Genomic DNA, 22,851 nt, shown 5'->3' with positions numbered 1-22,851 from the left:
ATTTAAATTATCAGTTTTTTAAAAATCTTTTCTATCTTTCTTCCTCCACTGCTTTTCTTTTCCTTCCTTTGAAGAGAGACTCTTCCAAAGTCAGGCTTTCTGCAACTTCTGGGCTCAAACAATACTCCTGCCTTTAGGCTCTTGAGTAGCTGTGACTACAGGTTTATACCACGGCATCATTATGAGTTTTAATGTCTTTGGCTCCCCCCTGCCTCCTTATGAGTTACAGAAATATTTTTTAGAATCTTCTTTTGATTTGCCAATAGTATCTTTAAGTGTATCTCTTCGTATGGATTGGGTATTTTGGTGGCTGCTTTTTTTTTTAATTTTATTTTTTGATCCTTTGTTTTTTTTTTTTTTTTTTTTTTTTTTTTTTGTACCGGGGATCGAACTCTGGTCCTTGCACTTGCAAGGCAGGCGCCAGAACCACTGAGCTGCATCCCGGCCCTCTTGGTGTGTTCTATACATGTACCGTACAGGCCGCTGGTGCCCTAGGCCAGTCCCAGTACAGACCTTCTTCCCTATGTCCACTTGCCCTCTGCCATCCGGAGCAGTGCTATCCTATGTCCTCCCGAGGCTGTGTCACACTCCTCACCTACCTACCAAGCAGGACTGGGAATGGGAGAAGCATCATGGACTCCCTGGGGTCTGGCTTCTCCCCTCAGCGCTTGGAGGTTGCTCTGTCTACTTCCTGCTTTCTGTCGGGAGAGCTTGCTCTAGTTGGTCTTTTAGGGAGGCCATCCTGGCGACAACACCTCCATCTTCCCTTCGTCCGAGGGTGCTTTGATTTCCCGTTTTGCAGGGGAGGCTCTGGGTGGCATCCGAAGAGGGCGTGCACCGGCCAGTGGGCTCCTCAGTGTCACTGCCTGCCTCTCCCGCAGGCAGGGTCATGACTGGCTCACTCCTCAACCTCCTTGCTGTCCTCGGTTTTCACAAGTCTCACCTTGGTGTGTTTTGGTGTGGACTTTTGAGTTCACTTAGTTTACTGGTTGTGCAGTTTGTTCCTCCTCAGTCATTGCTTCTCCAAGTGCCTGCTGACCCAAGAATTCTTGTCCCCGAGGGACCCTGATGAAAGCTCACGGCGTCTGCTCTGAGCGGGGCAACGGCCGTTTCCTGTCCTTCCAGGTCCCCAACTCTTCCCTCTGTGCTCTCCCTCGACTCTGAGCCTCTCCCTCCGTGGTCTGCTTCACTTACTGTGTCTCCCACTTCCAAACTTCCATTCGGTTTCTCCTCCTGGTTTGCGATTCTCTGCTGACTGCTGTACTCACAGCTCCTTATTCAAGTCCTTCTACAGCAGCTGCTCCAGGGCTACCAGTACCAGCACTGGTCTGTGTCTGCTTGGTTTCCTGCTGACTGTCTGGTCTCCTGTTCGGTTTAGTATCTTCCGGTTTTTAGTGTGATGAAGGGGTTTTTCATTTGAAAACGGAACATTCTGGATGTCCTCGGATCCCGGCTCTTACCTGATCCCCGTTTTAGGTGGCTGCTTCTGACGGTGCCAGGAGGGTGGGTACCGCTTCACTGCCGTACCTAGCTGACACACGAGGGTGTCCTGGTGGCTAGGGGAGTGTGGCTTCTGTCTTCCTGGCCTCACCTCGCACCGACCCTGGGGAGGAGAGCACTCGGCGCTGCGCAGCGGGAGTGGGACTTGCGGCCCGCTGGGGAGGAGCACCCAGGCCCCCTGCAGAGGCTGGGCTCTTCCCACCCCTGTCTGGTGCCGGGCCATCACTCCCATAGGGAGCAGCTCTCCCTGGGCGTACTGCTGCTGTCTGCCGGCATTTCCAAGTTGCTGTTACTGTCTCCATGTCTAGGAAGTGCGGGGAAAGAAAACCAGAACTCACTTCCCTTTGGGGCAGTTGCTGGGTCCAGAAGACCCTTGCAGGTAGCTTCTTCGAGCTCCCTCTTCAAGCCAGGTGGGTCTGCTGCACTCAGTAGGGGGGAAAACATGTTCTCTCTGGACACCTTCTCACAGTGGAGGGCTGAGCTCACCCATTGTACACTCACAGGTGAAACGAATGCAGTCAGGCTCACGCCCAGGCTATGGTCAGGGCCATCAAGATGCGGTCCTGCTCCAGCTGCCAAGCAGTCACATGCTCTGGGTCCATTTTAAATATTTTGGCTGCCTCAAACGTTTCCTCTGAGTATTAGGTCACTACGCCTTCTCATAAAAGATGCACCCATTTGTGCATCTCGGTTTTCCAGGGTCCATCCCTTTAGGAGAGATTTGGCTTTCACAAGGTGCAGCTAAACTGCTTAGTGCCTCCGGGCTGAGAAGCCGATGTTCTAATCCATTCACTTGCCCAGGGTGGGGCTTTCCCTCCCTGTCATGGGTGCACAGCCCTTTAGAGCCAGCTCCAGAAGACCCGGATGGCCCAAAGGCCCCACACAGCCCTGCTGGGCTTAGGGTCTGGTCCAGAGGCTCTGGCCCGAGGGGAGCAGCAGGAGCCTGGCCAGGCCTGATGTCCCCAACCTGGGGCTGCTGGGATCAGGACAGTCAGAGACAAAACCTGCTTGGAGTCTGCAAGGATACAGCTCTGGGGCCAGGTGGCAGCGCGGCCCCGGCAAACTGAGAATGAGTGTCTGGCCCACAGGACCGGACCTATTTGGTCTGCAGTGGCCACAGGGCAGGCAAATCGGGAAGGCCTTTATGCTAGTTCACAGAAAGGGGGTAGTGGGTGGCGGGGTGGCCACCCCAAGTGGGAGCCTGAGCTCTCATTATGCTCAGGGGACTCTGGGGACTCTGGGGGTGGGCACTGGCCTGTAGGGACCCAGCTCCAGTCCCACGGCTCTGTGGCAGCACGGGATGGGGAGGGGACTCAGCCGCTCATGTGGCAGCGGTGCCTGCCAGGCTCGTGCAGCTGCTCGGCAGCCCTGCAGTCCCTGACTACCCAGGCCTCACAGCTGTGGGTAGTTCTGAGCTGCAGCTGCCCTGAGCCGGCTGAAGGGAAAAACAGGAATGTGTTTACTGTCAGAATCAATGACCCTGGGATGGACTGGGCTAGCTCAGGCCCATGCAGTCCTTAGTCGTGGTGGCCACTCAATCTGTACAACGCTTAAGAACACCTCATCTCCAGCCTAAGGAGAAGGCCACCAAGGACCCCTGCCACCTACACCCTGCCCTGCACATTCCCATCCATGCTCAGAGGCCCATGCACACCTCCTTATGTGGGGCACAGCATCCCACATAGCTGCTAGTTCCCTGAGGATTCAGGCCCCAAAATCAATCCGGTGCCGTGCTGTGCCATATGCTGCTCATACTCCAGTCCCCCGTCCTTACCCTCCTCACCCCATAGGGCCTGTACAGGAGTCTGGCTAGGACAATCAGCCCACTTCCACCCCAGTGCCACCCTTTTAGCTCCTGACAGTGCGTAACCCTACGCAGACTGCTCCCCACATGTTACCACATCATCTACAGGTCAACCTTGCTTGGGCTGCCAGACAGCCTTAGAGCCAAAGTCCACCCTCCGCCCCCCCAACCACCCACACCTCTACAGGCTGGGTACAGAGACTGGTACCTTAAGGGTTCCTCTCTACACAGGTGTGCAACTCATGTGTGTGGCTGTGAAATGGGGCCTCTGGTCACTTGTGCTGGGCCCTGGGAACATCAGTGGGGGGTTTCTAGAATAGCTATCCCTGGCTCCTCTTGGTGATGGCAGGTGTGACTTGGGCGGGCCACAGAATGGGTGATCAGTCCGTCCCTTTGGGTTGAGGGACCCACAGGCTAGTAGCACCCCTGGTAAGCCTTGCTCCCTGAAGCCTCCCGCTGCAGATGGTGGGAGAAGATGTTATGTGGGGAGTGGGTATGGGGAATAGGGGACCTGCGGACCTTGGGGTCTTACCTGGGGGGTGCGCGGCCCTCAAAGGGGTTGAGGGCCAGCAGGGACAGGGCTTCAGCATCGTTGGCCAGGAGCTTGCCAGCCAGGTGCAGGATCCACTCATTCTGCTCATAGGTCTGGGGAACAGGGTGGATGAGGCCACGTGTGCAGACCTCGTATCCCAGGGGCAGACCTCCCATGGCCCTGGCCTGTCACCTGCCATCTGCCTGCCACTCTGAGTTCCTTACATCTTGGCTGGAGTGTGGTCGTTTGAATTCCCTTGAGGACATGTACCACAGACTTGTCTCCCACCAGCTTGGTGTGCAAGGGTCAGTCATCATATGCTTGGATACCCAGCCTCACGGATGTGTCCAAGGCAGGCACTGTCCTGGCTACCTCAGCCATGCCTGGCCTGGCCTAGCCTTACCCTCCGAGGCCATATCCTCAGGCACTGCCCTGCAAGCTCAGTGACAAGAACAGAGGCTCTGTTCTGGAGCTGGTACCACCACCCACCTACATGCCCATAGCAAAGGTCGAGGGTTGTATGGCCAGGGTGGGTACCACCTCCCCTGGGCAGCTATTTTGGGAGCTTCCATGCCCACTGTCCCTGCCATGTGAGAGGTCAGAGAGCCAGTGGTGGAACATCCTTACCTGGAAGGCTGCAAACCACATGAGCCAATCCAGGCGGTAGTGGTAGGGGGAGATCAGGCACGGCCGCCTCCAGGGGTCTCCTGGTTTGCACTTGAACTCATAGTCCTCCCACACGGCATCAGGGGCGCTGGCATTGGTGCTGGCTGTGCCTTGCAGGATCACCTCTGTCCGCTCCTTGGTGATGCTGTGGGGAGAACAAGGCGTCTCCATGTCACAGGTGAGGTGTGAGTTCTGCTTCTCGCTGCAGTGCTGGGGGTGGTGGGGGCAGGGGACATGTTCGGCTGAGGAACAGGGCACCAAGCATATGGGCAGAGCCAAGTGTTCCCTGGGAACCCTCCCCGTACCTTCCAAAGGCCCCGTAGGTGTTGACGATCCGCAGTGGACTGAAGGAGGTGTTCATGACCTGCTTGGAGCTCAGCAGGTTGATGACCACAGGCACACTGAGCCAAGCCAGCAGGATGCCCAGCGAGAGGTTGGCCACACGCCTCACCAAGCAGCCTAGCGTGGGGTGGGGGTGAGTTCTTATGGCCGGGGGCCCTCCGAGCACCTCTCATCCCCAACCAAGACCGAGGGCACAGGGTCCCCACACAGCCGACACCTCCCCGTCCCCAGCATGTAGAAGGAGTTAGGGTTAGGGTCACCTACCGTATCTTGGCTTAGGCTGGGCCCCTCCAGCTTCCTCCTTGTGTATCCGTAGGACTTGATCCTTCAGGCCACCTGGCCCTGAAGGGAACAGGAATCCCAGTGTGGCATCATCAAAGCAGGAGAGGCTGGGCACAATGGTCAGCCAGTTCAGAAAGCTTAGGTTCCCGCTGAGGATAAGGACCACCTGTGGATGGTCCCAAGGGTGAGCCAGGGCTGTAGGACACAGTGTGTGCCCCATCCAGCCTGGCTCTTGAAAAGCAGGACTGAGGATGGGCCAGAGTCTTCTCTCTTGGGTTTTCAGACATGAGGCCTCAGGGAACTAAGCTCATGGGACACAGGATTCTTGGAGTTTAAGGGTGATAGGAGACAGCACTGTGACCACTGTAGGTGCCCTTATGCCCTGAGAAGGGATGAAAGTTACAGCCCAAGGTTTGCGGACAGTCTCAGGGTTCACCTTTAAACCACCTGTACTGACACCAATAGGAAAAGGCGCCCATTTCAAGTGTGCAGTTCGGTGGTTTCTGACGAGTGTTTACCACTGTGGACGGGACACGCTCTAGGCACCCTGTCCTGCTGCTGTCCAGCCTTTCTTGAGCTTCCCAGAAAGGGAGTCCCACAGTGGCTTCCTCTGCTTATCAGGGTGCAGTGAGTGCCACTGTGGGAGCACGAGGGGTGGGGTCCTCACCACCCCTGTGTGGAGCTCTGGGTCTTGTCCCTTTTCCTGGGTGGATGCGGCTGAGTCCCTGGGGATGCGCAGGACAGGGTGGCTGAGAAGCAGGCACAGGCTGAACTGGTGAGGAAACTGCTTTTCAAAGTGGGAACAAGGTCCCAGTCCCCACAGTGGGGCGTGAGGGCTGGGCCTCGCCAACATGTGGCCAGCGTCTTCTTGGCATTGGTGGCCGGGAGACTGGAGCAACTGCGGATGCCAAGCTGCTCTGAGCCCAGGTGCATCCGCACATACTCCTGGGAGGTGCTGTCAGGCCTTTTCCTCTAAGAGAACAAGTAAGTGTCTTGTGGCCGAGTTCCTGGGTTCTTCTGACGTGTTGTCGGACCTGTGCGTGCGACGAGAGCTCTGCACTCATGGCTCGCCCTTTTGGCATCTGGCTTTAAATGTTCAATGAAGTACAGTTTATCAACTTTTATGTTTTACAGTGTGTGTGTGTGTGTGTTCCATCTATGAAGCTGCCTACCCAAGGCTGTTCTTCTAAGACAATGATGGCAAACCTTTTAGAGTTTTCGATGATGACACAGTCCAGTGCAGCATGCAAGCCATAGATTCGCCACCACTGTCCTGCAAGCTTCAGGTCCACTTCCTGTGAGCTTCCGGGGACAGGGGTGGAGGTGCGGTTGGGGCTGAGCTTCAGAAGCCCTCCTCCCTGTGGACAGAGCTGGTTTAGCAGCCACCCTTAGTAGTGGAGGAGTGAAATAGCTGGGCTCCCTGAAAAGGTCCAGGACAGCCCAAAAGGAAAAGTTTTGGAGTTGAAGTGGCTTCCGGGTGAAGGAGAGGAGGGGTAACAGACGTGGGTAGGATTCCGAGTTCTAGGAAAATGTGCAGGGCTGACTGAGCTATGTGGGCCAAGTAGGAGGAAGAAGATAAGCACAGAGGAGGAAAGGACGGGAGCGGGTGGTGTTGTGTGGACCCTGGACCTACAGAAGTCACCTTTTTTGTTCCTGGCAGGTAGAACCGGGGGTGTCAACCCTAGTACAGCCCTGGTCACATTCTGCTGGCCAAAAATTGCTCGCATTGGTGGGAGTGGACCAGCCTTGGCTCATGGGCTGCGCTTTAATTACGGCCCATCCTGCCGAAGGAGCAGGGAGTTTAAGGTCATGGATGCTGACGTCCAGTGAGGGGTCTGTGTGCTGGGCTGGTATTCAGTGGTCAGTTTTGCGGAATATACTGGTGGTTTATGAAGTGTGGGTTCATGGCTTTCCCTGAACTAATTTGGAGTACTAGCTTTTCTGGTTCTGAGCCACAAAATAACTCTTGTTCTTCACTACGTATAATGTTGCCCAGTCTTTTGCCTGCCCAGGGCCCCAAGCCCACTGGCCCCAGCCTGGCAGGAGCTGCCTGGGTAGATGCGATGGGTGGACGTGGGCTGCTCCTGTGGTTTGCTGAGGCCATTGACCCAGGTCAGATGCAGGCCCGGGGAGCAGCCCTATGCTTTGGGCTGCTGCTGTGAGGGTGGAGGGGCTTGGGCCTGAGCACCCTTGTACATGGGGTGGATGAAGGGCTAGATAATGTCCCGACCGTGGGTGGGGTACTTTGGAGGGGTTCTGGGGCTCCTGTGAGGACACCTGAGCATCCTGCATCTGTTCCCACTGGCTGCACCAGTTCTGGGCTCTTACCTTACCCCTGCGGCTGGCCTGGAGCATGGGCCCTGCAGTTGGGAGTGAGGCAGCTGCCTTTGCCCATCCAGCAGCGGCAGATCAAACATTACCAGATACCTGGAGGTTCCCAGTGTGGCTCCTACCTGTGTTTCCCTCTCCTCAGGGATGGTGACAGAACTCGCCTAGTTTTAGCTGCTCTCCCTGCTCTGACCCAGAAGAGGATGAGACCAGAAGGTACATCTCTTGGGCTCGGGATCAGTGCTGCCTGTGAGGACCTGATGGTCCCAGGCCTCACCAGAGTGAGCCCCATAGGGTGTTCAGAGCACCCAGAAGGAGGCGTCACTTGGGACTGTCCCAACTGTACCCACTTGTTTACAGCAGCAAAAGCCCCCCTTGGACTCTGTGCCCCCCCAAAATGCAGAAGAACAAAACATGTGGCCCGGCCAAGGCTCCAGGCTGATTGAGATGCGCATACGGTCCAGTGACACCGTCCTCAGGAACAGCAGAGTTCAACCCCTGCTGGTCTCCATGGCACACTGACCTGCGTAACATGGTCCAGTATCTACCCCGCAGCCCAGCTACACCCTTGCTATCTTCCTTCAACATCTGCGTATCGGGGACAAGGATAGAAGGAGACTAAGAGATTGTTTTTCCTCAGCATCTCAGCTTGGTCTGCTTCACAGAAACACCTTAGCACTGGACCTCCCAGGGTGTGTATCCCACCTCCGCTGGGTACAGCCAACTGGAAGAGGGGCACTATTCTCCAGGACTTCATACACAGAGTAGCCACCTCTGGAAGACTGCCACTCCCTCTGAGACTCAGAGCTCAGTGATTCCCCAGCGCTGCTGTGGTTTCACACTGTGGGGCTGATGAGCTCAGGATGAACGCTGTGCCTGTGGTTTCTGGTGCAGGTTAGGGAAGGGGTCATAGTCAGGGGTGAGGGAAAGGAACCTCAATGGCCGGAACAAACTGCTGGACACCAAACAGACAGGAAAACTATCCTGAGATACTTGTCTGCGGGTGTTGTGGGACCCCAACCTGCTTTTTTGTTTTTGGTACAGGGGATCGAACTCAGGACCTTGCACTTGAGAGGAAGGTGGTGGTGTCGCTGAGCTAAATCCCCAGCCCCTGAACCCCAACCTCTGAGAGGGGAGTAGAACATGTTTCAGACCTGGAAGGCAGAGGGTGAGGGAGCAGAGGAGCCAGAATGCATGGCAGGAATGTATTTGAGTCATGGGCTGGGCCTCAAGTCAGGCAAGGGACAGAAGCAGGGGAGCGGGCGCTGAGTGGGACCTGGTGAGCATACAGGCCAGACTCCAGGGTTCTAATGACCCAGGGACACAGACTAACTGAAAAACAGGCACACAGCAGGCACCCATGAAACACCACGCATGGTGCGTGGGCCTCAACCACCACCCGGGTCGAGGCCTCTGGACCTGCCCGTGGGAACCTGAAGCCAGCACCCAAGGGATGACAGAGGTAGTTGCTGTAGCAGCACCGGCCACGTCCAGACACACAAACTGCTGCAAACATAAGCCACAATCAGGAGGGGAAAGCCAACAGAACCCGAATCACATATCTATTGTAAATGCTTTGAAATGACAACTGTGTTTTCTTTTGAATTTAAGAGAAACACAAGAGCCATAAACAAGAACCGGCAGTGATTCCAGAGGTGAAAAGGTGGCCCGTGAGGTAAGAAACTTCCTGGACACACTCCGGAACAGCAGCAACACTTCATGGGGACACCGTGAGCACCCGAGCGCGGGGCAGTGCAAGCGTCCTGAGCTGAAGCAAAGCACGCCGGGCTGCATTCGGGGTGTGCGTGCAGGGTCTAAGCCCACATGAAGTTGAAGCATGGCAGAAAAAACATGAGGAAACAGGCCCTCAAATTCCCTAATTCGATGAAAGCAATAACAGCACAGATAGAGAAGCCTAGGAAATCACAGCCAGGATCGACTCAAAGAAAAGAATAGAAAACATGTCCTAATTCGACTACTCAAAACCCAGGAGAGAGAAGGTCCTAAAAGCAGCCAGAAGGGAAAACACCACAGAGAGGAGTGAGGACCACGAGCTGTGCACAGCACGGCAGTAATGTGGCGTGGAGAGGACAAGGGCACGAAGGGAAGAGGTCGGGACGGTGAATCTGTTCTTTGCATGAGCTGGGATGACCGTTGCTGCCCTTGGAGTGGGTCCCCTGGTTCTTGGACCTTGGAATTTGGCCTAGGATGATAGCACTGGCTTTCCCGGGCCCAGCCTGCAGGCTGCAGCTTGAGTGTGAGCATTAGGGAGCCCCAGTACCACAGCCCCAGTGTGTCCAGGAAGCCTGCATTGTGTTCCCAAGGTGCTGCCGGGGTGGCTGTCCGTGAGGCCTGTCATCCTGGCAGACGGTGACGCTGAGCGCACCCAGAGGTTACTCTGTGACTCCCAGCTGACCTCAGCCTTGGCGGGCAGCTCTCTGCCATTGTCCCTCCAGGCTGCACAGCATGAGTGTCAGCCACTTGTCCGAGGAAGGCAGGGGAGATTGAGATGCTTGTCCACATCTGTCACAAACTCGCAGCTGCCCCCATGCCCGCCGGGGCCGGGACAGAAACTGTGGCCTCTGGCTGTGTACAATGAGCAGCCCGAAACTTTCTTCCTGCAGATTCTCACAGATGCTCCCATAGCAGCAGACCCATGCCTGTGCCGTCCCATTACAGAGTCTGGAGACGCTCTGGTCTCCTGGGGGCTGTTCTGCCCCAGCCATGTGTTAAAACCACCTGGGGAGCTCTGAGCAACACCCCCATTCCCCACCTTGGCCCTTCAGATTCCTGATCTTATTGTGCCTTCGTTGGGGTGGGAGGCAGCCTGACTTCCCACCTGGGGCCATTCTAATGAGAGTTCAAGTGGGGACCCCATGCTCAGAGCATTAGGCCCACAGGACACAGTATGAGGAGAAGTCCCGCTTCTAACAGCACTCTGGAAAGTCCCTGTGACACTGTCTGCTGACAGACAGACAGATCTGGCTGTGCTTAATTCCAGGTCAGGCTCACCCTAGTCCAGCCTGGATTAACACCCCCAAGCCCCCATCTGGCTGTTTCTTTAGTAAGAAGGATGGAATTTGGTGTAGAGCAGCCAGAGTGCTCCAAGGGGATCTTGTCTTTCTTGTTTTCCTCTTCATGTCCCTGCAGCCCATCTCCTCGGAGGGACATGAATCTCATCACAGCCCATCTGTGTTTACCGAGGGCCTCAGAGCCCCAGATGAACCTACAGTGTGCTCTGCAGAGGACTGGGGTGAGGCCTTCACAGTGCCGGGGGTGGGAGAGGAACTCAAAGTAGTGACCCTGGGCCTGGGGGACACAGCAAATGTTCTGGGGCCAAGCAACATGACCCCTAAAGGAAGGAGTAGGTTTGGGGATGTCCTGGAGGAGCTCACAGTTACCAGGGAGAACATGTGCTTCCACCAGCAGCTTCCACAGAGGTGCTCGGGTGCTCATGGGAACCTCCCACAAGGCACATGCATGCAGCCATGGTGACCACCGCTGTGACCATGAACCATGAGTCCGCACCATGCGGCAACCAGGAAAAGCAGAAGCACATGGCAGGACACAGAGAGGAGGAAATCTGGTGTGAGATGTCACTGGAGTCTAAAGTCCAGGAACGGCTGACTGTAAGCCGTGCGCCCACACAAGGGCATGGCACTCAGCCTTACAAGGGAAGCAGACCCCACACATGTCACACGGTGACACAGACAAGCTTCAGGCGCTTGTGCTCACTGAAAGGCATTCAAAGGCACACACTGTGTGATTCTCTTTGCATAAAAATGCAGATGGGACAGAGCAGACCTCAGCTAGTGGTAAGGAGGGGTGGGTCCTGCTTGTGCTGTGGGGTAGAAGTCATAGGACCAGGTGTACTGGATGCACAACACTGAGAATTTATTTAACACCGCTGGGGCATACTTTAGAGTGGCAGATTTTTTGTTGTTGTTGTTACTCGCCATATTCAAAAGAATGGGAGCATACATGCTCAGCTCTGGGGACAGGGCTGCTGCTGGGACCTGGCCCCAGGCCTGGCTGGACTGTGGGGGCTGATGGTGCCTCCCAGGCCTTTGTCTCTAGATGCAGCAGTGGGGGAATCAGAGCAGCCATGGGGTAGGGGGTGTGTCTCAAACGCTGCCTCTCCAAAGTCCTCACAGCATCTGGCCGAATCTCAGGCCCGGCCTGCCTCCTCCTTGAGCGGACTGATGCCTCAGCGGGCTGCAGATGTCTGTAGTGGTCTGTGGTGGATGCCAATGATGCCCTCGGAGCTGAGGTACCATGCTCCCTGGTCCCTCCCCACATGCACTTCCCCAAGAAGCTGGTGGGCCCTGTGTCCTTGCAGAACCCTCTGAAGCAGCTGTATAAACTCAGCGTGGGAGGAGGTGATCTGCTCGCATCCCATCCCTCCCAGAGGAAGGACGCTGCGGAAGTTACATCCTTGCCAGAGTGCACAGTCATCCTCAGCACCACACTACACTGTCTCCAAACTATTTCTGGGCACCTGCTCTCGGGATGGCACAAGCTGTGCCCTGCAAGTCCCCAGTCCAAGACGCCACCCTGCCCGGGTGAGATGTCAGACTAGGCCCCAGAGAGGAGTCAGGCCCCGGACATCTCTGTCTTGTCCTGCATATGGCATGGGCTGGAGGATGGCAGGGACACTCCTGAACCTTCGAGGTACAGTAAGGAGGCCGTGGGGCTGGGCTCTCTGGAACAAGCCCAGGGCTTCAGATGGAGGATGAGCGCTCTGCCCCCCAGCTAGGTCAGTGCATCACCACTGAACTGAGGAATGTGTGCAGGGGCTTCTTTGGGGCAGCAGACTCAGAACAAGGGCCGTACCTGGTGCACAGCCCCTGGACAGTGAGGCTATGGGATGCTTGGCTGTTCGTCTAGGTGGGCAGATACTTATCCTGAAATCAAGTGGGATTCCACCAAGTGAGCTCTGCCCAAGATGGCGCTCCAAGCCATAGGTTCAGAGGTCAAATAAGGTCTGTCCTCAAAACAGGACTCTTTCCAGGCACAAGGGACAGAAACCTCACCATGTTGTTTCAGTAATGTAATGATTTGCTTCTTGCTAATACTAGTGGAGCATCTTCAGCTTATTTGGAGAGCAGCAGCAGGGGGCCACTGTTCAGTATAGCTGAGGGGTCCTGATGGCCTAGAGGGTGGATGGCAGCAGTGGCCCTGAGCTGAAGGCCAAGCAGACCTGTGTTCTTTGCTGAGGCTGTGTCCTGTGCACTGCCTTTGTACCAGGACCTAGAGCCAGTGCAGAAAGCTCCCTATTTTCCACTAGGACAGGTCAGTGGGATCCCTGGCCTGTAGAGCCCACAGTGGGGACATTTCTCCAGAGGCTGAGGCTCTGCTCAGGACTTCCTCCCACCACTGGAACCATAGGACACAGGCTGAAGATGGCTCGGAATGCCATGTGCATGGGGCAGGTGTGACACAGATGCTCCATCCTCCTGTGAGTGTCCTCAGAAGAGGTTACTTGTGGCCCCTGGGCATGTGGAGGAGGAAACCCTTGGTGGTCAGGCCTTGGTCAGGACTCTGAGACCCACCAGTCCAGGCTGGGCACGCCCCCAGGGGTCCATGCAGCCCTCCTTGCTGTGATCAGTCAAGTACCGTAGTGCCCTACATGGAACAGGAAGCCTATTAGCTCTGTCTGTGGTGGGACAGGTGGGTGGGAAACAGGCTTCAGAACACCCAGGTAAGGGAGCATCATTCAGCACTAAGGAGAAAGGAGTGATCCGGCCATGGAAAGACATGAGAATCTTAGTCATGCGACTGAGAAGAGCCAGTCTGACCAGGAGATGCAGAGTGATTCTATTGCTGGGATATTTGCAAAGGGCAGAAATACAGGGACAGGAAAAGGTCAAGGGGTGCCAGAGGTTAGGATATGGAGAAGGATGAACAGGCAGAACTCAGCAGTTTTAGGGGGGATGAGAACACTGTATGACACGGCAGTGGTGGACACTTGTCCTCTTACGTGTGTCCAGATCCACAGAACACGCTGCATAGGAGGGAGCCTGGTATGGGCTGCGGACTTTAGTTAATCATATGTCACTATGGGCCTTGCACAACAGTGTGAGGAGTTTGTAATGAGGGATGCAGGGGACCCTCTCTGGTCTCTGCACAGTGTTCCTATAAACACAAAATGGTCCTGAGAGAATTCTTTAAAAAAAGCAAATAGGGCCGGGAATTTAGCTCAGTGGTGCCACTGCCTGCCTCGAAAGCACAAGGTCCCAGGTTTGATCCCTTGTTCCAAAACAAACAAACAAAGCAAACAAAACAATTAAAACACTGGAGCAACAAAAGCAGGTGAACCCATAGGGACAGAGACAGGGTAAGCATTCTGATGTCCTTAAGGTTGTCACAACGGCAAAGATGTGGCCAAGGCTCAGATGCTCAGTTAACTGTGGGCCCGATTCAGACATGGCCCAGCTCAGACGTGAAAATGAGGGCAGGAGGGGAGCAGCTCACAGATCCAGATATGGAAATATTACAACCCTCTTTGTGGCCAATAAACTTGAAATCAGCGGAAATGGACAAATTCTGGGACACGGGTGCCCCCCGAAGCCGCCACCCAGAGGGGAAACTGCATGTCTGGCAGCCACAGAAGGGGTCACCCCAGTGCTCACAAGGAATCCATGCCTGGTGTTGTCCAGTTTAGAGAAACAGGCCATCTGCATCTCTGTGAGCGCTCAGAGAGCGAGGCTGTCCCCACATATGCGGGGAGGGTGACACCACAGACAGCAAATCCACGTGGCAGTTAGGAGGGAAAACCAGACAGGCTTTAATCGCTGACAGCCATGACAAATCCAAAAGAAAACATCGGTGAATTGGGCCCAGTAACATATTAAAGTTTATATAGCAAGACCAAGCTGAGTTTATTGTAGTGACATAAGCTGGCTTGACAAGAGCGGGAGTAACATAACTTACCACATTAGGAAATCGGAGAAGAAGACCCAAGGGACCCTTGTGTCACAGATGGGGAACACAACTACCAAACTCTGTGTCCACGCCTGACCACAAAACCAGAACCAAAGCCATGAAACAGAACTGCCCTATAAACCAGAGGGAGAGAGGACACGACACTGCCTGGTGTTGGCAGACACACCAGGGGCGCTGTGAGGAGAGGAGCTGGAGTCACCACTGCAGTGCACAGCCTGTGATCCCACACAACCAGGAGGAAGGGGTGGGAGCAGAACCCACAAAGTGACAAGGGACCCCTGCTGTTCGCGACAGTATCATCGGAGAGCCACACACGGTGACCATCACTTAATGCAGGGAAAGTCACCTGAGAAGACCCACCCTGAAGGCTGGCAGCACAGCTACAACACGATTATACTGACAAAGAGGAAGACACTTTAGGTAAAAAAGAAGGCCATTTACAACGCCCACAAAGATAAAGTGTCATGGATAAAATATACCCAAGCATGTATGGAGTAGAATTATACAGACGTCACACACCTATGAAGGTGCAGGGCATGCCTCCCTCTCTGGGGAGAATTTTGAGTGTGGAAAGACAGCTGTAACTACATCAAGTCTTTTCCGTGGTCTCACCAGGGCCACCAGACCCCACGAGGTGCCACTTGCATGGCTGACACAGAATGACCAGTTGTAACAACAGGACTGAGGGTGTAGGACCATGGGGGCCCAGCTCTGCTGGAGGAGGTAGGAAGGATACACCACTTGGGGACATGGGTGTTTCTCATAGGAATAAGCACCTATCTCCCCATGGCCCAGCAGTGTCCCTGACAGGTGAGCACACAGGGCACACCGCAGGCTTGCAGCAAAGAAATGGAACAGCCGAGAGTCCACGACAGGCCTGATTCGCCCACTGTGGCCCCTGCCAGAGGCAACTTGTCCTCGGGAGTGACGCGAGCACGGGGACACGCGGCCCAGGGCAGAGGCAGCCAACATAAGCGGGGACGGACAGGCGTCAGGGTGGAGATGGGACTGAAGGAAGGGCACAGGGCCATGGCTCCGCTGGACCGGGCACGAGTATCAGACTATGCCGTACACTTGATAATTGTACCTCTCACTGCATTCACGTTACACCTCCATAAAAATAATATGTAAAATAGAAAGTTTTAAAAATCTCAACTGTGATTTCCTTGGAAGTTGATAAGTGGACCCCAAAAGTTGTAAGAAGTGTGGTGACCTGAGGTTTGTGAGATCCAGAGAGGTGTCTCAGGTTAGGTGGGGCAGGAGAAGGGCCAGGTGCCTGCAGCTTGAGGAAGACAGTGATGTTGACAACCCACGTCCCTAAGGGGATGGCATGAGATGGGCCCCTCAGGACCCCAACTCCCAGGGTACTGACATCTACATATGAAACTTCTGGAACTTAAAGAGAAATCAGGATTGGGTGCAGCAAGGCAGGGACACCTGCACTGGGCTGCGGGGTGTCTAACCCAGGCCTGCGCCCACACCTCGCCACCCCACACAGATGCTCTCACGAAGGAACAGAACTTGGTCAGAGCCAGGAGCTGGTGAGGTCACTCTTGGATGTGCTAGGATGTGCTAGGATGGCCTGTCTGCCCCAGCCCTCCCTGCGGAAGGGTTAGTGGGAAACCGTGAGGTTACTGGTGCCTCTACAGATATGTAGAGGTAGGGTAGTGACAAGAGGCTGCGCTCACCTGAAAGAAGATCTGTAGCACCCCATGGAGGAGGCACAGGCGGCGCCCAAGGAACACAAGGAAGGGTACCAGCAGCTCCAGGACGTGGTTGCTGAGTGTCTCGAAGCGGTGGAACCACCAGGGTGACTGGTGCAGGAAGTAGGCCAGGGGGTTGGGCACAGGCTGTGTCTGTGGGTGCGAGAGAGACAATGATTCTCCATGCTAGCGGTGGGGGCTTCAGGGATGGAATATCCCCTGGATCTAGCACCTCTTGGCTCCCCGAGGCCTGCATAGGCAGAGCCAGCTGGCCTGATTGAGAAGGGCCAGGGCATTTCTGAGGGGAGGTGGGTTTTGAAGGCAAAACAAGTTCATCATTTAAAAGCAAAAACTATACACTTTAATTGAAGGCGTCATGCCTTTAAACCATAGGTCCAAGTTAGGAACACAGGCCCTGCGAAAGGGGACTGCAGGTGGCAAGGTAGTAGCCTCTGAAGCCCAGGATGGTCCCCACTGCCAGGAGACCCTGGGGTTGCCTGGTGCAACCAAGGACCGTGCCCACTTCTGGGCTCAGCAAGGTCCTGAGGTCCCTCTGTCTTTCTGGTGTGGTGGGGGCTTCCATAGGGCCACACAGGCTTTTTTCAAGGGACTGGGACTTGAGCACAGGCCCAGCGGTGGAGGGTGAGGGTGTCACAGACAGCACCAGGCAACTCTGAACAGGTAGGAGGTCTGCCGCAAGGAGGAGCAGAAGCCACCTGGAGAAGAAGGTGCTTTCACTTTGGGCCATGAAGGGGCCTGACCTCCTCACCCTGGCACACAGGGACAAAGCTCCCTCTCTACACTGAAGTCTGGCCGTGAACTGTGTAAGGGGGCAACCTTGTACCCTGTAAAACATAAGCCGAGAGCTGAGGGCGCTGTGGCTTGGTGGAGGCACAGCGCTGGCTCATTCGGGGTCAGTGATTCGTGCATCACACTCAGACACAGGGTAGCCCAGATGTGGGGATCCCATTTCACAAATCTGAAAGGAGACGATCCAAAGTCAGAAAGACACGAGAGGAGAAAGGGTGATGATTTGGAAGGGGAAGCCCCGCTGGGAGATACCTGTGTGCTGGTGTTTCAGCACCTCTTCCTGTCCCTGTAGGGCAAAGTCAAAGGACAGAAGAGCTTGCTTCACTATTTCCCTACCTTTATAAATACAGACTCTGTATTGCGGGTTTTCATCCAAACGGGAATGTGATCATTCGTGCCCGGAGGATGGATCCAAGCTCCACATGCCCTATTTTAACTGAAGACCATGCTGCACACCTCCCATCCACTGACTGGGGCCTCAACCGCACCAACCCAGGCAGAGAGGCCTTGAGGGAAGGCAGCACACGTGTGCCCAAGGCAGGTCCACGAGCTGAAACCTGAAGACCAACCGCTTCCACGGTGCCGACGACAGGATCCTGGGGACCCATGAGCTCTTGATGGGGTGGGGAGGCCCCCCATGCTGACTGACCATGGTGAGGCCTGGGTAAAGGCACGGTGTGTGCAGAAGTGGAGTGGTGGCCAGGGTCCCCTGGAAACTGGTCCCTGGATACCTGAGGCCCAAAGCTGCGGCTGCCGCCTGGGCAGAGGCGGAAGCCAAAGAAACCATGCCAAAGGGTTCTTACAAGCACGAGCCTCCTGGCTCCAGTTCCAAGGGGATGGGAGATAACGAGAAAGGAAATGAGCCTCAGAATGGTGAAAAACACCTTCGAAGTAGCCGGCTCACTGAACAGAGCTTCGCAGGAGTGCTGGTTCCCCAGATGGCAGTGGCGAGGGGCTGTCGTGAGGGTGTGCGCACACTGGACCCAGCACAGGGAGCGTCTGCATCCCTGACCCTTGCGATCCCCAGCTGGCTGTGAGACTCGCCTCCACCGAGATAATACATGACAAGATACCTGGCACCACCCCCGTCCAGGCCTTGTGAAGACTGACCCATGAGAAGGGCTCCTCTGAGATTACCCCCGATGAGGAAGGCCGCCTCGCTGTGAGGCGAGGTCACCTGTTATGTGGTGTGGTCAGTGGAGCAGCACTAGGGCTCCAGCAGGGGACCAGAGCCCTCCTGGGCTCGCTATCACCCAACAAGTATCCTTACCTGACAATCGGAGATGTGAAAAAATATGAGCTGGCAGCCTGGATCTGCACAGATGGGTGAGGAGCCCTAGACATGCTAAGTACACAGCAAACAGGAGCTTGCTTTGCAATTTAATGAAATATTTTTAAAAGGTGATGTGGTTATTTAAAGGAAAATAATAAAATATAGTATGTATTTTATAACATATGCAGAAGTAACTGTGACAATCACAGCAAAAAGGCCAGAAAGGGAAAATGGAAGACTATTACTGTAAAAGGGCTTTTAGAATTTTTGAAACAAAGGTACTATAGGATGAGTTAACTATACATATACTCTATTTATTTATTTAGTTTTTTTTTTGAGACAGGGTCTCATTATGTAGTGAGACTGACCTGGAACTCACTGTGTAGCCCAGGCTGGTCTCGAACTCACAGCGATCCTCCTGCCTCAGCCTCCCGAGTGCTGGGATTACAGGCGTGCGCCACCACACCCGGCTCTTATACATATACTCTAAATCCTAAAGTGACTATAGATATAAAACCACAGAGTGTTAGAGCAAATGAACCATACAGAAAAATTTAAAGAGTCATAATCAGTCTCAACCAGGCAGAAAAAGACGAGATTAGAAATAAGACAACAGACTGATGTCTGTCCATGCCAAAAGCCAGGTTTGACGCAAATGATCGAAATACCCCCACAGAAGGCAGCGCTTGTCAGACAGGACGCAGGTAAGAGACGACTCCAGATATGGTGAGTGGGGGAGAGTCACTGCACAGGCACTGCTCATGGGAAAGCTGTGGATAAAGAAGACATCAGGGCAGGAGCAGGACAGGGAGGAGGAGGAGGAGCAGGAGGAGGAGGAGCAGGAGGAGGAGGAGCAGGAGGAGGAGGAGCAGGGCTCCTTGACATCCAGGAGGAAGTGTAGCGCGTAAACACCTACCCTATGTGGCTAATAACAGGGCCAGACTGCACAGAGCTGGACAGTAAGTAAGGAGGGACGGGAGAGCTGAAACAGCAGCTGCCAACCCCATGTCATTAACACCTGCAGACACGGAACATGGAAAGTCCACTGAAACAGACCGAGTTCTGAAAATTTCAAGACTCAAGGCTGTGAAGTATACTCTGACAATAAAGGAAAGAAATAAGAAGCCCAGAACAGAAACATTTCTGAAAAATGCCCGCAGGTTGAGAAACTCCAACTTCGCGGACCCTGCATTCCAGTGTGTTTTGTCATTTAAGTCAGCGTGGCATCACTGCGAAGTCAGGGGTTAGGATTTGCTCAGCACCACAAAGCCAGAAGGGTGTCTGTGCTTCTACTCTCCATCCTTGGTCTCTGGTGACCTGAGGCCATACCCCTGACCTACCTGTGTCTTGGAATGGGGACCCCTCCATAGGAGGAAGCCTGTGTTCCTCAATCCCTGAGGGTTCAACTTAGTAAATCTTCCAGTGGACAAGCAGCTGAGCCGCAGCTTTCAGTCCACTGGACTGGATTTGGTCATGGCTTCTAGAAAGTTAACTTTTATGGCTTTCGTGAATAGCGTCTACCTTGCCACAAATTATTCCCAGATTAGCAGATCCCTAAATCTTAGGGCACTAGCGACCCACGTCCAAGTACAGACCCAGACAGCTGGCTGGTAGCACAGGGGCCCTGGTCACCATGAAAAGTAAGATCTTGCTAAGCAAGACCCTGTCCGAGAACAAAAATGGGCCGGGGCTGCAGCTCAGTATGAAGGCCCTGAGTTCCATCCCCAGTTATCCACACCCCCCAATAAAATATTTCTCCTGGCTGAGGCCCCATGTGAACAATCCCTGGACCCAGGAGGAAGGAACTGTGGAAGGAGGAAGAGCAAAGCCAAGTTTCATGGTGTAGAGTTGGGAAGCGGCCCCGGGAATGGCTGAACCCAGGGAGCCTCTAGCGAGTGAGCTAGGTGGGCGGGGCCCTAGGCCACTGGAGTCAGGAAACACGCTGTGGTGAAGGAGGGCGGATCCAGCAGCAGCGGCTGGCAGCGCGGGGACACAGACGTCCCTGGAGCCAAGGGTGGGCCGGGGGCGGGGGTGGGGTGTGCGACAGGCCGTAAGCTTCCTAAGCAAGGCTGTCTGGGCAGCAGGGCCTGTCCCTGGGGGGCTGTTACAGCTCTGAGCCACTGCGGTCACTTGTAGAGGCCTGGGAATCAGACAAGCCGACTAGTGCTGGTCTGACATGCTCTGGATCCCAGACCTGGGGTTGGTGAGTGGTGGAGAAGTTTGCAGCGCTCAGTGCCCCAGGAATGGCACCGCAGAACCATCTGGCATGGATCGCGCTGCTTGTCCACAAGCCTCCTGCATGGGAGCCCCAGGAGGTGGCCCTGGTGTGGATGGCAGACATGGGACCCTGGGAAAGGGAGTCAAGGGGCACCAATCAAGTAGAGGGGCTGCCCGCACTGCTGGACACCGCTCCCTTCCGGCCTGTGAGATGAAACCTGACCCCCAAGGCAAACAGCCTCTGGGGTTTGCAGGACACGGCAAGAGAGGGCCTGAAAGGCAAAATTAAATTTCCCCTGGGCCAGGGATTTAGCTCAGTGGTTCCACTGCCTGCCTTGCAAGCATAGGGACCCAAGTTTGATCCCTGGTACCCGCTCCCCCCCAAAAAACACAAATTAAAAAAAATTTCCTCCAAACTCCTAGCAAGAAATTAAACCTACCCCCCCGCCCCAGATATGTGCATCGACTGCAACATCTGTAGTTTCTTCACTAGAGATACAGCATAGGACACTGTCTGTTGTATCAAAACCATCTGAGGGCGGCTGGGGATTCAGCTCAGTGGTTCCACTGCCTGCTTTGCAAGCACAAGGTCCTGAGTTCAATCCCCAGTACCCCTCTGCCAAAAAAAAAAAAAAAAAAAAAAAAAAACAACCCAAAACTAAAAAAAAAAAAAAAATCTGAGGAATCTGTGCTCTATTCTTCTTGATGACAAAGACTTCTTAAACCCCAAGTGGAGACAGACCCTGTGGCTGGAATGCTCTACTTCTCACCCACAAAGGCTGAGTGGTGCCAAGGAAAGCTGCACGCCCATAGGCCTGAGTAGGGGCTGGGTCCTACCCACTCACTCTCTGTTGTGGGCTGCAGCAGGTCCTAGGGGACGCAGAAACAGGTGCCAGCCCTGCCATCAGCTGCCAGCACACTGTGCGCCTCTCAGAGTGAACACTCTCGTCTTGATGCTCACTGCTGGTCCCCCTGCAGCGTGGGGGACGGCCTCACCTAGAAGCACACTTAGCAAAGTCCTACTCCCGTTTACCTCCCTGGAAGGGATGTGGTGAGGCGTCGGGATGCTCTCTTCCCACGGACAGGATTACAAGCGGTGCCACTGCAGAGCAGGTCGGGGGAAGACCAGTCCCTGCTTAAGAGCCTGATACTCTGTTGTGCTCTGGGGGGCGGCTGCAGGTTCATTTGGGTGGGGAGATATGGATTCATTGTGATACTTCCGTACTTTGAAATTTTCCATAGAGAAAAACAAAACATTAAAAATCATAGCAGGGCTTTAGCTCAGTGGCACCAAGTCTGCCTCACAAGCACAAGGTCCTGAGTTTGAAAAAAAAAAAAAAATCATAGCGGAACACTGAGTTTCTTTTTTTCTTTTTCTTTTGGTACGGGGGATTGAACTCAGGACCTTGCACTTGTCAGGCAGGCTTGGTGCCACTGAGCTAAATCTCCAGCCCCTGACTGGGGATAAATAAAAACATGCGATCAAATCCTGAGCTAAAAATTATTGCCAACTGCACTCCTGGATTCCCGAGTTGGGCTGAGTTAGCACAGCAGGGCATAGGCTCTGGGACTTTGGGGGACTCACTACATCTGGGCCAGCACAGAAGACACAGAGCCTTTGAGATTGGCACGGAATCCTCCTGGCCCCTGGGGTCCCTGACTCATACCCACGGGTGGGTCCCCATGAATGCCTACGTGGTGTGTCTAGACATGACCGTGGACGTGGGAACAGTGAGAAAAGCGTACGGTCTCTGTCTAGGGTCTTGGCACAGCACCCTTTGTACCTAGAACGCTTGTCATTTACTCATAAGCCCCTTCCCTTTGTTTCTCTCCCCTCTCTGTGGTGCTGGGGATCAACCCTGTACCATGTGTCATGCTAAGCTTGTGCTTGGCATTGGGCCACACCCCAGCCCAGCAAGCCCATAGCCACCCGGCTCATGCCTGGAGGGCTCCTACAGGGCAGGGCAGGTCCTAGAGGTGCCACCTGGGAAGTGGTGTATTTAGACTTGTGTTCCCAGGGCCTGCTGCTCTCTCTCCCCTTGGGTGAGACCCTGTGCCACGCACTCCTCAGCCCACACTGGTGCCCAGCCCCCAGAGACAGGAGCAGCCTGTGATCCCAGCAGGGACCTGTGGACCTTCCCGCCCCTCTGGCCTCTATAGCTCTTAGCACCTGCCAAGGGCTCTTCCACTGTGAAGCACCGGCCCTAACGTGTGGAAGTGAAGACTCGTCAGCCAGCCAGCTGCCTGTGGAACTGGCAGGAGCACAGCGGCTTTCACAGCCCCCAGGGCCACCACCGTGAGAAGCACGCTACTTCCCTACTACGAGCATTTTAATGCTCCACAACAGAACCATTGCTTGGTATTTTTTGAACCCCCAGCAGCAATACGTTTGAAAGAGTGAAGGGGAGCACTTGGGGCATCATCACCCACTGCTGTGTGGGATGCAAGC

The 22,851-nt window shown here is 54.7% G+C and overlaps 1 protein-coding gene across 2 annotated transcripts in view; it reads right to left on the bottom strand.

Annotated features, from left to right (window-relative positions):
- Lmf1 (lipase maturation factor 1) overlaps positions 1-22,851 on the bottom strand; it is a 98,561-nt gene that overhangs the window by 5,736 nt on the left and 69,974 nt on the right. For both annotated transcript variants that reach the window (XM_033758671.1, XM_010620544.3), the window contains exons 6-10: positions 16,088-16,255; positions 5,109-5,292; positions 4,808-4,961; positions 4,464-4,647; positions 3,837-3,949 (exon numbers count right to left, since the gene is read on the bottom strand). In XM_033758671.1, the coding sequence (XP_033614562.1) occupies positions 3,837-3,949; positions 4,464-4,647; positions 4,808-4,961; positions 5,109-5,292; positions 16,088-16,255 (803 nt within the window). The remainder of the gene's footprint in view (positions 1-3,836; positions 3,950-4,463; positions 4,648-4,807; positions 4,962-5,108; positions 5,293-16,087; positions 16,256-22,851) is intronic.

The sequence above is a fragment of the Fukomys damarensis genome, unplaced genomic scaffold (assembly GCF_012274545.1).
Source record: "Fukomys damarensis isolate Sample0158 unplaced genomic scaffold, DMR_v1.0_HiC HiC_scaffold_34, whole genome shotgun sequence".
Classification (NCBI taxonomy): domain Eukaryota; kingdom Metazoa; phylum Chordata; class Mammalia; order Rodentia; family Bathyergidae; genus Fukomys; species Fukomys damarensis.
This window is presented reverse-complemented; position numbering and strand designations above follow the sequence as displayed.